The sequence below is a fragment of the Poecilia latipinna genome, unplaced genomic scaffold, assembly GCF_001443285.1.
Source record: "Poecilia latipinna isolate Pla-1442-1.1 unplaced genomic scaffold, P_latipinna-1.0 Scaffold188, whole genome shotgun sequence".
Taxonomy (NCBI): domain Eukaryota; kingdom Metazoa; phylum Chordata; class Actinopteri; order Cyprinodontiformes; family Poeciliidae; genus Poecilia; species Poecilia latipinna.
In genome coordinates this window covers 188,127-204,047 of record NW_015112804.1, presented here as the reverse complement: position 1 = coordinate 204,047, position 15,921 = coordinate 188,127, and the positions used below count along the sequence as shown (strand labels likewise).

General features: G+C 38.0%; 1 protein-coding gene across 4 annotated transcripts in view; it reads right to left on the bottom strand.

Annotated features, from left to right (window-relative positions):
- The window catches only part of phf21b (PHD finger protein 21B), a 71,921-nt gene that overhangs the window by 46,342 nt on the left and 9,658 nt on the right, over positions 1-15,921 (bottom strand). The window contains exon 1 of one of the 4 annotated variants that reach the window (XM_015030656.1): positions 3,213-3,499. The exons of the other annotated variants lie outside the window; for them this stretch is intronic. Coding sequence (XP_014886142.1) covers positions 3,213-3,224 — 12 coding nt within the window. The 5' untranslated portion in view covers positions 3,225-3,499. Of the gene's footprint in view, positions 1-3,212; positions 3,500-15,921 lie in introns of those variants that run through there. 4 annotated transcript variants of the gene reach the window in all.

Here is a 15,921-nt window from a genome sequence, read left to right as displayed (position 1 = left end):
GAGATAAACTTTAGACATGACTTGATTTTAAACCAACCAGTGTTCTGTTTTAGATCGATTTATTCCAGCTTAACCTTCATTTTGGACAATTTTGGACTTTGATTTGATGCAAGTGTCTCCGATTGGTTTTAAATGAGTAAGAATTGTTTTTTTTTTAAGTTTCCAGGTTCAGACCAGGACTGGGCGATAATCAAATTTCTGGTTTTTGAAGATTTACTTTTTGGATAATTGTGATATTTTTTCAATAATCCACTCCTTGCGTTTCCATAGTGCAGGGTGGCCATCTCGTCAGACAAGTGTGTTTTACAGCTTCTATTTATTTGGACTTTAAATTCAGATCAACTCTACAATGTAATATTAAGGCCTGACTACGTTTCGTCTTTATTAATTACTTGAATGAAGTCGTAATATTACCAGAATAAAGTTGTAATATTAGGAGAATGAAGCAGTAGTGTTATGGGAAGTTCAACGTGAATAAAAATAATAAAAGAAAACACATCCAAGACTTTTTTTTTACCCATCAAAACGACTTTTTTCTCGTAACTTTCCAGGAATTAAACACTCAGTTGTATGACTCACAGATGCCACTTTTTGAAAATATTTTCCTCTCTTTTTTGAAAAGAAAGCAAGACAAAAAATAAAATTGTAAATCAGATCTGGTATGAAAAAAAAAAAAATCAAAAATGCCATTTTATTTTATATGGCAAACGCCGGTTCAGACTGATGTTTAAATTGGGAATCCACTGGTTTCAGACTGATGTTTAAATTGGGAATCCACTGGTTTCAAACTGATGTTACTAAAGGTTTGACCTAAAGAAACATTTTATGCACTGGTTGTGAGCTGAATTAACAACAGTAACCAATGGCTTTGTTGGTTTTATTCCAGTTTTAGTCGTGGACTTAGACCACCTTAGACCTTGAAACTGGTCTTCAACCAGTTCTGAGCTCACATTAGAACCTGGTGTTGGCTGGTTTTGGACAGATATCAGACCTGGATTGGACTGTTCAGCCAGTGATGGTGAGTTCAGGGTCTGGCGCTCAAGTGTGTCTAAATCTGCTGCAGGACAAATGCAGCGCTGCATGACTGCTGCAGATGAAACGCCCGCCGCTGTTTACTGCGGCTCATTCTGGCTCCTCCAGTCTAACAACTCCTCATCACTGCAGAGAACGACTCTAGTTATATTTGGCACGTTGCTACGGAAACCAGCTTTTCTTTGAACTGTTGTTGCCTCTTCCTTGACGGCAGGGAATAAAAATTGCGCCGAAGCGCCTCTCTGACGTGGAGCCGTGTGGCGCCGAAGCCAACTGCGTCTGCGCCACACACATCCAGGCACGACGCTCAGAAAAACCACGGCGCCTGAAGGCAGCAGCACCACTTCAACTCGCTCTGAATAATTGGGTTAATTTGGCCGTTTAGGCTGATGGCGCCCCAGGATGGTGACAAAATGTCCACAGCAGCAAAAACACAAAAAAGTAAAGTTGGCTTCAGATGAACTCGCTCTCTCAGGCACTTTTTTCCCCCAAACTCCATTTATTTTTAATTGCTTTTCACTGTTTGTCTGCATCTTTGTGTCTGTGCAGCTCTCGATAAGCAAGCCACTAATAGGGAATTAATTTGAACGCTTTCACAGGAAGAAAACTTACTGGCTGCTGATTTTAATTCATCTTTATTCAGCTCACACACAAAAAACAGCCTGATCCTGCTGCTTTCATTGGTTTTCTCACATTTCTATGGAGCGGCGAACAAAGCAGCTGGCGTCCCAGGCGGACTGCGTGTAGAAACACAATGTGTGTCAGAGGGCAGAGAGGGCGCATCGCCTCGTCTGAGCCCAGGGTTAAATGAGTCCCGGAGAAGAAACACTGCGAGCTCAGAGCGGTTCATCACCAGCTGAACAAACGTCTCCAGCAGCAAACAGCTGGAAACGCATTCAGCCTCTGGATTATTGATATGTTAGAAATATAACCGCCTTTAATGCAGACACTGGATGTCTTATTTACTGGAATAGATGGTGAAAAACAGTCAAGAAAATGGCTGCTAGAAAAGACAACTTATTATCTAGAAACCACTTGCTGCATTATTGTTGGTTGTGCAGGAGGCTCTACAAATGCTTGTTAAAGATGTATGGTTCAATAACTGTGCATGTATTTGTAGCTAGTTTCATGTTTAAGTGTAAACGATGAGTTGGGAGTGGAGGGGGCGTGGCCACCACCGGCTGTTTGGATTTGAAGTGACAGACGCCATAAAACAGCTCATTCTGAAATGAGCAGACTAAAATCTCATTATGTAATGAACACAGAGCTATGCTAACCTGTTTAAAGAAGCATAACAGGTCACCTTAAAAAAAAACAATTCCTCTCCTCGCCTGTGGAGGTGCTCCACCAAGAACCACTGAAGGAAACGACACAAAAATTTCTGAAGAAGACTCTGAACACAACTTCCTTCTTCGCAAAATGTAAACAAAAACAGAGCATCGTCAGATTTTAGCGGTTATAGGATTTCTCTTTCGTCTTTGGTAAAAGGTTATGAGCAATTTCTCTTGCCAACACTAGACTCAGACGTTTGTTTTGGTTCTATTTGCCCAGAATGCACTGCGCTGCAGTCCACTCCCTGTTTTCGGAGCGGTATCTGGTCCACTTGGCGTTCACACCGCACCAGATTTCACTTCAACTGAACCAAACGAAGCGGACCAGAGTTTATTTCTTACAGTGTTGAATCACACAGTCACACCTCCACAAATGAACCGGACTTTCTAAACAAACTAGAGCTGGATTAAAGCGGACTAAACAGGACTAGTGTGAGTGAAACCTTCCTCTCGCTCCAAATCCAGAATCAAAAGTAAAAATCACTTTGATTTCTACAACTTCCTTTTTAAACCACCTCAAAGACTCTGAAAATAAACATTAAACCACGTTGCCTGGGTAACAGCTTCCACACTGATAAGCTTTGGGATCAGAAGTGAGAGAATTTAACAATAATAAAAACTGATCTTTTGTTTCAGACCAGCCGGCTGCTGATCAGAACCAATCAGGCCGATTTGGGTCAGCAGCCAAATTCTAGATTTGGACTACAGGACCTTTTCCAGAATATTCCACATCAACACGGCTTCAAACATCAAACACCAACGACTGAGTGAAGTTCGTCCATCATCAAAATATTCCAGCATCCATGAGCATCCTCAGCCTGTTGCCAGGGAGACGGCGTAGCATCTTACTAGTCGGTCCATTCTTCCCTCCTTGCTATCAGGTTTGATGAGTTTGCATGCACTCAGTTAAAATAGGAGAAATGACTTCCTGGTTGATTTTCCAGCCCCCCCATCCTGCCTCAGGTCTCCGATCTTCACTCTTCCTCTTCCTCCTCCTCCTTCTCTTCCTCCTCCTGCTGCTGAGAGCCATCACTCTCACTGACCTTGTCAGAAAAACAAATTAAAGTCCCGTTCGTTACACAGCGCTCTTTGTTAGCCGCCGATTGCCAGAGCAAGGACGTCCCCCCACCACCTTCACACCTCACCCTCTCTCCCAAACATCACCCTCCTCTTCCTCGCCTGCAAACACTAATTTTAACCGTTTGAAGATGACAAACTGCTCTTCCTCCGTCACTGCAGCTCATAAATACTCCAGAATCAGTTCAGATGATGAGATTTCACATCCAGCTACTCTCCATCACAGGAACATTAAAACAAATAAAAAACCCACAGAGTCTCAATTATTCAACATCAACTACTTGTCTGTTTTTAACCAGAAATCTACTGATATTACCAGAAAAGAAGACAACAAAAGTACAAAAACAGGCTTTTATCCTGGAGGGAGCCAAAGATGTTCAGTTTTATTTAAATTGAAGTACTCAATGAATGCAGAGATGAATATTTTGTAATGGGTTTTATCGATACATTCTGGCAGAACTGACCCTTTAAGAGCATTTATAATCTTCATTTGATCCAAAATGAAAATGTTTATCTTTGGGAATTACTCCTAAGTCAAGGCATCAACATCATAATTATGAGATAAACTCAAAGAGAAACCATCAATAATAAACCAGGAGGGGTTTACTACTTCCTAAAAAGCTGGAAAATACGATTTTGAAGGAATTATTAGAACTAACTAAAAAACCAGTCTTCAATGATTCATGGAAACCGGATAAACTGATCCCAGAGCAGCCAAAGCTGCTTCACTCAACCAGAAGGACAAAGATTCAAGGCAACAGTTGTGTTCTCTGGAGGATAAAAGCAGAATGATTCGAGCAGCTCTGTGTGTGTTCAGGCATTGAACACGTCAGCATTTAAACACTGCGCCTGCTGCTTTTGTTAAATACGACTCCAAGTCGACTGTTTCTGCTGCCGTTCGGTTACCAGGCAACTTGGCTGCACACTTTAAGAGACGTGATTAAGCAAATGGATTATTTTCCCTCTGAAGAACGATTCACCTCCATTCTGTTGGTTCCTCCCCTAAATCTGACCTCAGATCAGAGGATCGGCCTTGAACTAGCAGAGAAATATGGTCCTGTTGCATTCAGACAAGAGACACTGTGATTATTTACAGACTTTCACTATTAAAACATGGCAGTTATTAATAGAGGCAGAACAGGAAACTGAATCATGCCATCTTCTGGCTGCAGCAGAGAGAGAAGAAGCTGCTGCTCTGATCCACGAGTTCAACCTGGATTAACAGAACCATGACTCTGCAAACATCAACAGCAGCCAGGCTTAAGATGGGCAGCCATGTTGGAATGATTTATCCCAACGGTGTCCAAACTTTATGTCACGTGGGTCAAAAATCAGAGTCAAAACTACGGAGGAGAAATTACAATCTGGAGCAAAACAAGTCTGAACTCTAAGAAAAACGGTTGGAATCCTGGGATTTTAGTCAAAATTCTGAGATTAAAGTGGAAAAATGTCCAATTAAAGTAAAAATTCTGAGATTAAAGTCAAAATTATTTTTACTTTTTTCAGTAGCCCCAATCTTTACTAAAACAACTTTAAACACAATTACGTAGGATCCACGCCACTGTTAGCTGGAGATTTTTAGCATTTCTGTGAGCTAACAGACAGAAGCAAGCTTGTTTTTAGCTTTCATAAATAAAACAGTTTTATCTTAAATTTTGTAAAGATGCAGCATCACAGAGAGAATCAATCAGAATGTGGAAGTGTTTGGATGAAGACTCGCTCTGCAGCTTTGTGGTTTTTTAACGGCTAAAAACAGAGAAACTGATCAGGAATGCGTCTGCAGAGGAAAACAATGTCCAGAATTTTAGTCTGTTTATATCAGGTAACAAAAACTTCAACTGGAAATGTTAAAAAAAGCTTAGACTGATGTTCTCATTGCTGCATTTGCAATGTTACGGTTCAATAATTTCCTCATTCTAAGTTACAGTTCCGGTCATGGCGGCCATTTTGGGCCCGACCAGCTCCCATCCTGCCCTTTCCGGCAGGTTTCCCTCCTCGGAGCGCCGACTCCAGTTGGAGCGCTGACTCACAGGTCAGCGCAACCCGGCAGGAAGAACTGAAGCTGCACGCCTGATATTTTTAGGTGAGTGACTCACAGAACCACTTTTTTTTTTTCCCCTCTCTTTCACATTTTCACTCCGAACCTCAGAGCAAACGTCTGAGCAGAGATCCAGCTGTGGATTTACTGCCTGATCAGCACAGCTGGAGCTGAGGGACGATTAATTACACACATAACAGGTTTCACTGCAGCTCTGTCAAAGACCAGACGGAGAATTTAAAGACGTTACTGCAATCTTTCCTAGATTTATCTAACGTCAATACTTTAATACCAGGATAAAAATCAAAACACTGGAATAAAATCAGGACAAAAAAGGAGCAAAAACAAAAAAAAATAAATAAAAATAAGGGACAAAACAAAGTTTAGAAAAAATCTAATCTATCCAGAGCAAAATCAGGGAGAATAAAAAAATTATTATCAAGAAAACTGGGATGAATTATAACAAACAGGGACAAAAATCAGAATAAAACTTAAACTAAAAATTCGGATGAACTGGAATAAACATACTGGAATAAAAGTAAAAATTAAAATGAACCAGAAATAAAAATAATAAAAAAGTAATCAGGATGAAAATAAAAATTTGAATAAATCATAATAAAAAAAATAAGTTAATTAGGATGAAAGTAAAAACTAAACCAGAATTTAAAAGATAAGTAAATAAGATAGGATAAAATCAGGGTGAAACTTGAGTAAACAGAGACAAAACTATGTTTAAAAAATCTGTGAAATAAGGACAAAAATAATGGAATCAGAAGAAAAAAATCTATTAAACACTGAGCCATACGAAGAATTAGGATGTCGGCATCCAAGCAGTTCTTCATCACACCTTCAGCCGCTCGTCAATAAACATTGGAGCAGAAAGAGTCTGCCTCACTGGTTTACAGCCTCAGCTCTGGGACTGGAACCAGGAGAACCAATTCCAGGCAGAAACGGACCAAAATATGGAGCGAGAAGAAAAGTAAAGCAAAACGGCTGCTGGTCGCGATGCTGAGTTCAAAGATGGAGGAATGTCCAGAGTAAAACCTCCACCATAAACTACAACCAAGTACTGACTCAGAGGGACGCTTTCTCAAAACGCTTAGTAAAATGCTTTCATCGTCACAAACATCAACCAAACATGAGCAGAAAAACATTACAGATACCGTTTTATTAGGTTAGGTAAATCTTTGTTAGAAAAAGTTTCTCAATATTAACTTTGTTGATGAAATTGAGCAGGAAATGCCTTAAATGAGCCGTTTGGCTGGAAGTGGGGAAAGTGGGCGGAGCTACACGATGTTTCAACGCCAGTCTAGGCTGCAAACTACAGCAGCGCAAAAGAATATTTCATAAGGGTGACCAAACCAGGCCAATAGAAATCTAATTATCTATGTAAAATGTATATATATATATATATATATATATATATATATATTTTTTTTTTTTACTATGTCTCCATTGAAGAAGACTCTGTATGACTCTGGAAAGGGCAGATAGGGTGTCTAGCATTTTACAATAGGGGGCCACGGCCACCCTTGACCCCCCATTTGGGGACGCCACTGGCAAACTAAAGATTCTGATAAAAAATATTACTGCTATGGATCAAATATTTGCTACAAGAATAACTTTACCAGAACAAAAACATAAAGTTTAGAAAAATTTAACAAGGTTCTCTGCAGGTTGTTAAAAATGCTTATTTTGTTGCATTTATGTTAAAATTAAAATAGCTCCAAGCTAACAACAAAGTGTAAAAGAACAAAGATGCGCTCAGTGAAATCAGAGGCGTTATTAGCGGCTCAGGAGGAGATCAGATCAGAACCAGGAAACGCTGCGGTGTTAAGTCGTTACTCGGCCCTTTTCCAGGCTGCGTTTGTGCGGCTGCCGCTTTGATTAAAGGGATTTCAGAGCTTAGATTTCCCACAAACCCGAGCAGCATTATCAGCATTAAAGCAGCGACGCCTGGAGCCACGCTGGAGATCAGATCGGATAGGGGACAGCGGGATTAGACGCTCCCAGGCGCAGACCTGACGGCTCATGGCAGCTTACCGGCGACGTGATCCCAGAGTCGCCACGGAGATACCTCCATCTCCTTAACATCTGATCCCAGATCAGATCCCAGTCAGCAGGGGGGAGGGACAACTTAATGGAGAAGTTTGTCCAAAAACTGATTTCAAGTTTCAGATTTTTGATGAGTCAGCAGAATTCCAGGTTCTTAAAGTTTAAATTCGCTGACATTTCCACACTCTGTTATTAAAAGGCAGGTGACCCCGTGACCTTTCACTGAGAAAAGGAGTCCCCGTGGACCTGCAGGGTAACGGAGGATGACAACCTGGACGGGACGCCGTCCCCCGGTCTGGTCCTGATGTCCCAGAGATGCTTTGAGCTTGGTTTTCAGTTGCAAGTTTTAATTTATTTTAAACTAAAGCTAAAGTATAAAAATTTCTCAACTGAGCTGATGCGCAGCATAAAAAGATGAAAAATCATGACCTTCGCTTTTTAGAAAAGTAACCGTTTGACATTTATAAAGTGGAATAATTCAGTTAAAATATTCCGTTGAGACAAATTAAAATTTCAGGCCCCATTTTGGCTTTTTTTTAGCTGAATTAATAAGAGATTTTTATTTGCTTCTCCTGCTGCTGCTCGCGTTTCGCTTGTAAAGCGAGTGAAAAACTCAGCCTGAGATCAACTTGAGCTCCGATCTGCCTGATCAATTTTTCAAAGGGGCTTTGAAGTGAGCCTTGATGAACACCGTCATCTACGAACCAGCAAACAGAAACACTCCCTTCTAAATTAAACATGTTCCTGCAGCTCTTTTGAAGTTTAGTTGTATCTAAAAGGAAAAATTATGCTTTTTTTTTTTAAATCACATAAAGCTCAAAGCTGAAAATCAGAGCTGGATGTCTGATTTGTGAAATGGTTTCCATAACAAAGACTAATCAAGACAAACACTCAGGGGCTTTCTTCTTGCTTTGTTACTTCTTCTCTATAATTGACCTCTTTCTGCTGATGTGTGTTTAGCTGGCAGAGAGACTCCATTGTTGGCTCCAGAAAAAGCCTTAATGAATGAACGAACACACACACACACACACACACACACACACACACACACACACACACACACACACACACACACACACACACACACCAAAAAGCTCATCACAACACAGAAAATGAGGGCTGAGAAGGAACCAGCTGCAGAAAGACAAAAACAATTTCTCCTCACACACAAGCCAAATAAATTCTCTCTTTTACATAAAATAAAAGAATCTAAATAAAAGAGTTTTGCATTGTTTTATAATTTAGAATAAATATTCCACATATTATAGGAGAAATAACCATGCACGTATTCATTTTGTTACAAAAATATTTTTTTTCCTATTATCTTCCAAATATTTTCTAAAGTATTAAAGCGTAATTTAATCATTTATTTATCATATTTTATTTATAACTAATAAACATTTTTTTACAAATCATTAGATTTTGAATGATAAATTCTTTACTATATTTTTAAATATATTTTTTAGACTTCTGACTATTTACACAATCAAAACCAAATTATTTAAACTAAATCTATTTCAAATAAACACTATTTGAAATGTAGATTGAAGGTCAGTTTCAAATAAATTGACCAATTTTAGGAAGATTAAACATCTGTTAGCGTTTCACGGCTAAAGTAGCTTTAAAATCACCAAACTACAGAACAAAGTGACAAATGAGTGAAATCAGAGTGAATATAAGTAGCAGTGCTGAAATCCAGGACAGGAAAGGCGATGAAAACTTGGCTGCAGCCGTTAAGGAGATAAAGTAACGCCGTAATTAGCGGGTAAATTTGTTTAGCATCTTTTAATGGTTTCTGGGTAATTACACATTTATTAAACCCCATCAGGACGATCAGCTGGTTCAGCATCTTTAGAGACAAACGTCCAGCTGGTTTTAAAACAATAAACTTGATTTTAACTGCTGGAACAAACGTAGAATGGGGTCAGGAGGAGCCTCCGCTCCCCAAAGCGCCGCGCTGCATATTTAATCAGGCTGACCTCTTTAGTTCAGAGGATGAATAAAAGATTAAAGACGAGCCAGAAAACTTTGCCTATCCAGCTGCCGGATCGTGGAGGCTGACGCTGCAGCGCAGACTGCTGCTGCTGCCTTCAGCTGAAAACGAGTTTTCATTCATCAAAGCGCAGAGCGAAAGAGCAACAGCTTCAACGACCTCACTTCCTGTTTGGGGAGGTCAGCACATTGAGGAAAACACGAGTCCAGGTTAAAGGTCAAGTTTGGTGCAGATCTGAGCTTTAACCTGCAGCTTCCTGCCTAAAAGTGGACGAGTCTAGTTCTTTTGTGCCAACCATCTTGGCCAGGTCTCTGTTCCAAGAGATTTATGTTAGTGACACTCAAATTAAAATTATTACCAAAACAAAAAAATTATTAAATCACAAAAAATATACATATACATCAAATATGATCCATCAGAATCATCAGCTCATGAAACTCTTCAAGAGTCTGGGTAAGAAAAGGAATCTGTTCAGTCAAGAATCTGTTCAGGTATAGGAATCAATTCAGATTTAGGAATCTGTTCAGACTTGGGAATCTGTTCAAAGTCAGGAATGATTAGAAGAAAATCCTGAAGGCAGAACTTTGTTTTGATTGAATGTTAAGAGTCTTGAATCCTTTCAGAACAAGAACCACTAGAGCTGTTCGTTCACTTTAAACGGACCAGAGTTGATTCTTTAGACAGTTCTGAACTGAACTGAACTCTGGTCTTTAAAAACGTCAGGAAGGATGTTGGGAAAGCAGAGGGATATATATTTAGCCACTTCACAGCCTTAAGTTTGTCCCTTTTGCTGCACCGTACTCTCTGAATACAAACATAATCTGCAACGACCTTCATGACAACAATAGTGAAACCTCGGTGATCGCTGCAGCTCTCTGGTGGATTCCTCCACCCACAGCTTCCTTTAAACTCAATCTCCTCCAGACTCAACGATCTGCAGTTTTCACGTCTTATTTAACCAAAACCAGTGGCCTCTTCTTATCTGGGACGGTTTATTTCCCCTGCAGCTGCGACTCAATGAGCAGAAACTAAACCACCAAAACGTGTTGAGAACGTTTCACACATCATGTGGAATATTTACATTATATAACAGCCAGTCTGTGGCTCAGAAAAACATTCCTTACGCTGGATGGAGGAGGAGCAGGAAGAGAAAAAACAGGACTGTCAGTCTCAGATTCCCCGTTTCCAAACCCTCTGATGTCACGTTAAAAGCAGCGAATCGCGCGTTAGCTGTCAGGTGACACGAAACGGCCGCAGTTGAGAGGAAGTTCATTAAGGCTGAGGATAAGGATGAAGACGACGGAGACAGAAAATCAATGAATCCGGCTTTTCTGCTGCAGCGACCCAACGCTTCCCGGCGTTGACTCCACCTGAAGCCCTTCAGGAAATCCCCAAAGGTCACCGACAGGTCACAACGTTTCATGTCTACCAGCAATGAGGAGGAAATAGTTTGGAGAAGGTTGTAAACAGGAAGAAGAATCCACTGAAAAAAAACGTCAAAAATGAACCAAAGAAAAAAGACTGCAATAAACTGTCTGATTCGTTACTTTGTTAAAGCAACATTTTGTCTCCAAATCCATGAAAACGGCTTAAAAAATTTTGTTTTTCTTCTTATTTAACTGCAGATTTGTTCTGAACATCGTTCTGATTTTATTCAATTGTTTTTCTTGCTTCCTCTTCGGAAGAAGAAATCACAAATGGGTGAAAATATTTTCAAAAAATGGCTTTTATTTCAATCATCTTCTCTGTGAGTTGGATGGTGGGGAGTCAAGGCCAGGTTACGAGAAACATTATTTAATTACGAGAATGTAGTCATGGTACTATCAGCAGAATGAAGACAATTTTACTGGAATAACATCTAAAAGTCAAAAGAAAAAAGGTTTTTTTCAAAGAAAAAAGCTTGGATAGAGTTACGACTGTTTCTGCTACTGATGAAACAGTCAGTAGCAGACTGACTAACACATCATGCTGATGTGTTAAATGATGAAGTATTTCTCTCAAGTATCGACGTATAACTTCACAAGATGCTCAACATTTCTCACTTTAATTTGGTATTTTTGTGTGTGTTAGGTTGCATAAAATTACCATAATTTAATTCTCCTAACATTACGTCTTTATTCTGGTAAATAAAAGTAAAAAATAAAAAAATCTTGGTCTGGCCCTAATACTTTGTCATAGAGTTGACCTGAATTTAACATCCAAATAAATAGAAGCTGTCAAACAAGATGGCCGCCCTGACATCACCATGGAAACCCAAAGAGAGCATTGGTGAAAAAAAACCCAGCCTTCATCTCAGCGATTCATTTTCACTAGTTCTTAGCCAACTCTTCCAGCTACAGTAAAACTTATTCATGGTTCAGTATTTGTGGATTTTTCCAAATAATTATCAGAAATTTCATCTATTCACTAATTTTCTTTTTTTGTAAAACGCATGTAAAATATTTAAAATCTAAATAAATTTGGAAATGCTGCTTGATACGCTAATGGACGACATTTGGAAAGCAGCCAATCTAGAAGTGGCATTTATTTCCCATGGTGCTGATTGGCTGAATCCCCAAGAGCGACAAAAAGGAAACCACAGAGGTTTTTCCAGATAAGCATAGTAACGCATATTAAGGTATATTTCGGTGTTTGAACTATCAAGATAGTTCAAACACCGAACTAAAACAGTTAAACTGTTTTTGGAGCAGAGGTTACAAGTTTCAGCAGGTTTTAGCTACTAGCGGTAGGTTGTGGTCCCAAATTAGCTTGTTTTTTTTAAAGAATACATCTTAAATTTTGGATTTTTCATGAAACGAAGAGCATTACGAACAACCTCTAGCACTGTTTTTATGAGACTGTTACACAACAGAATGTCTTCATTCAGAGGCTCCTTCAGATTCATTGCAGGACTGACTGCTACTGGAGCTACAGCCATTAGCAGCTACAACTCTGTCAAGAACATTGGATATTAAGAGTTACAACAGTATTGATGTCCCTTTGGGGTTAATTTAATATTTCTGAATTGAATTTAATTAAGACAAAACAACTTTAAATATTCAAAAGTGGTTTCAAAATAAGAGCCTAGGAATTATGAAGCAGCAATTTGTACGACTTCAGGCTAAATGTACATCTATATCCTCCAGCTGTAGGTTGTAAATAATCAGATTAATGAATAAAAACTGAAACTAATGAGCACCATAGAAGCGAGTACAATAATAAATGTATACATTTCTGCCTACAGACATAGAGACCACATTTCCATCCATGAAAGTGAGAGGATTAACTTCAGGCCAGCGTGAAATTGAACGATGACATGGAGTTGCACTGAAGGAACCACAAAAAGAGGGCAGGAAAGAAAAAAACCCTCTAACAAAACAAAACATCCAAATTACGCAGCTACACAAACACAGGATGGAGCGCTGGAGGCAATTTCTGAATTACTGCAGCGATTTTCACGGCTTTTTGAGGAGGATAATCCGAGCTGCGTGGCTCGCCACCACATGACCGCCTGATTCCCCGAAGGGAGAAAAAGAAGAAGACGAGAAATCAACGGAGCTGCGGGACGATTTCACCTGCAAACCTCCAAAAACTAACGACAACAAGAAAAAATGTCTGCAGGCTTCGGCTTTTCAGATGGACGACCCGTCTTCACTCTGCTCACCAAACGGAGGCAGGAATCACCAGAAAACGGTCAAAAGTGTCTGCTTGTTTAGGCGTAGCTTTTATTTCCAAGGCTACAAACTTTTAATCTAAATAGTCCGCAACCAGCACTTTGTAAAACGTTATTAGGATTATTTAAGTAATTATTAAATTATGAAAACACTGAATTTCTTAAGGAAAATTGGACTAGAACTGCATTGCTTCATCCTGTTATCTTTTTAGAACAAGTATTTTTCATAACGTTTTTTAATCAATTAGCAAATGTTACTATTTTCTATTGGTGTTCATTTAACACTAAAATATTAAATTTTTGCCAAAATTAAGGATTATTTTTGTTTATTTTTATTTAATTTTTCTATTTTAAAAGTTTTATTTTCATTTTCTGTAAGTGCTAGTATTCTATCTTTGAGACTTTTTAAACTTATTTTTTTCGTTTTTGTATTTACAATTATTTATTTTATTTCTACATTTAATATTTTTATATTTATTTAATATATAATTATTTCATACTTATTCATTTACTTATATCTATTTTATTATTTATTTTTTATATTAATTTAATATGTATTTATTCTTTATTTCTTAAATATTTATTATAGGTTTATTTTTTTATATAACCCTTAACATTTAATCCTGGACTCTGTTACCTGCCGTTTGCATGAAGCCAGTCAACAGTGTGGAAAATGAACAGACCAACGGCTCAAACTGGTTTAAACTTCACCCAATCAAACTCACGATTATTAGATCAATATAAATTGGTGCCTTGCCCAAGGGCACAATGACTTATGGAATGAGGAATCGACCATAAAACGTCTGGGTTGAAAGTTGCTCTAATAAGACTCTAAAAGACACTTAAGTGTTCAGCACATTGGGTAACGATTTGAGGCTTTTATTGTGAAGGGTTTGAAGGAAGTTGTATTTCACTATTCAAAACACAAAAGACCTTACATTTTATCTGACTGGATATTTTGTACTGATGATGATGGATCTGCAGTGAAAGTGAAGCTCATCCTGTTTCCATCACCCAGCCTCCATGTTTGCTCCGTTTTCACTTCCTGCTCCCTGCAAGGAGCCGGATTTTACAAACAAACTCCCGTTATTTCCCCGGGGAACGGCTGTGAGAGCAACAAATAAAGAAGCTGCTGCCACTGCTGAGCTGATGAAACTCAGAGTTTCTGCTGCTGTTTGCACAGATTCACTCTTCACTGATGAAGATGGAGAACTTCAACAGCTGCTGGGCAAACCTGACCTCCAGCTCCACAATATTTTGTAGTTCTTTTGTTAAAACAATAAACATTAGTAAAATCTTATTTTTTCTACTAGACTGTAAAACAAAAACTTACCAAGTATGTTTTCTCTATTTTCCAGTTTTAATATCTTAGTACACTTGAAATAAGATAAAACTAACTTACAAATAACTTTTCAGCAGACACAGGAGCCTGTTTTAAGTCAATAATTTCTAAAAATTGCAGATTATTTCACTTGTAAAATAGCATTTTTCCCATGTTATAAGTGAAAATAATCTGCCAGTGGAACTAGAACTTTTTCATCAATATTAAGGAATTACTGACTTAAAACAAGCTCCAATATCTACATGAAAACTTACTTTTAAGTTAGTTTTGTCTTATTTTAACTGTGCTAAAATATTTGCACTAAAAACTAGACCAAAATTACTTAGTGAGATTTTGTGTTTTTGCAGTGCAGCATGCAAAGCCCCACAAACATAAATACTGCTCTTGAGAAACATATCGATTTAACATCAGCTTCTTTAGGAGATAAAAAAAAACTGTCAATTATATCACTAAATTGACTTCATTTAATCATATTTTTGATTTTACTGATGGAAAAAAAATGCAGAAAATAGTTAAAGTAACATTTCAGTCAGTTTTACATTTAACAATCTAAATTCATCGTGACAATAATTCAATACTCTTCATGACAAGAAGTTTTTTTGAGATCTACAAAACAAAGGTGAACCCATAACCAGGGATGAGGAATACAGGCTCAAAGTTTAGTCACAATACTTTATGGCTTTTATCCCGATTACGATAAAAGTGATGAAAACAACTTTCCAATGATAAAAAGGGCAGTATTATGTATTTTACAGGAACATTTTGCAATAAACTGGCAACATCAACTAACTATGCTACCTTGAGTTGTTATAAAAATTTTGTTTATATTAAACGTGACTTCATAATTTAACGGCTTGAAATTGGGTCCCTGTCTCTTTAAGAAGCTTCTGCTCTTTCCGACACTCCCTCTGCAGGAAGTCGTCACAATATTTCTCTGTGAAGCCGTTTACAATCATTTTTTTGGAATATTGTGCTAAAAATTAGTTTGTAAGGCTCAGAAAAGTCCATTTTATTCGTCATCCATGGATTTCCCTATGATAACATTCATCTTTTTGTATGTTTGTTTAATTTAATAAAAATATGTTTGAGTTGTTTCTTGTTCAAAAATTTTACATTTTTGTTAAAAAATGCTTTTGATATCCTTATTTTTTGTTAGATTTTTTCTCCATGCTAAAGTTTTGTGGTTCTTATATTTTCTTTGTATTTTTGTTCAAATTTACATGATTTTAACTGCTTTCAAATATTAAGTTGAATTTTTTTTTGTTCAATCTGACCTTATTTTTATTTTATGTGTATAAATATTAAAACATATTGTAGGTTACATTTCCTAGTATATTTATCTAATCATCTACAGGATTTGCATTAATTTCTGAGGCCTGATATTTTGTGTTTTTCTCCTGT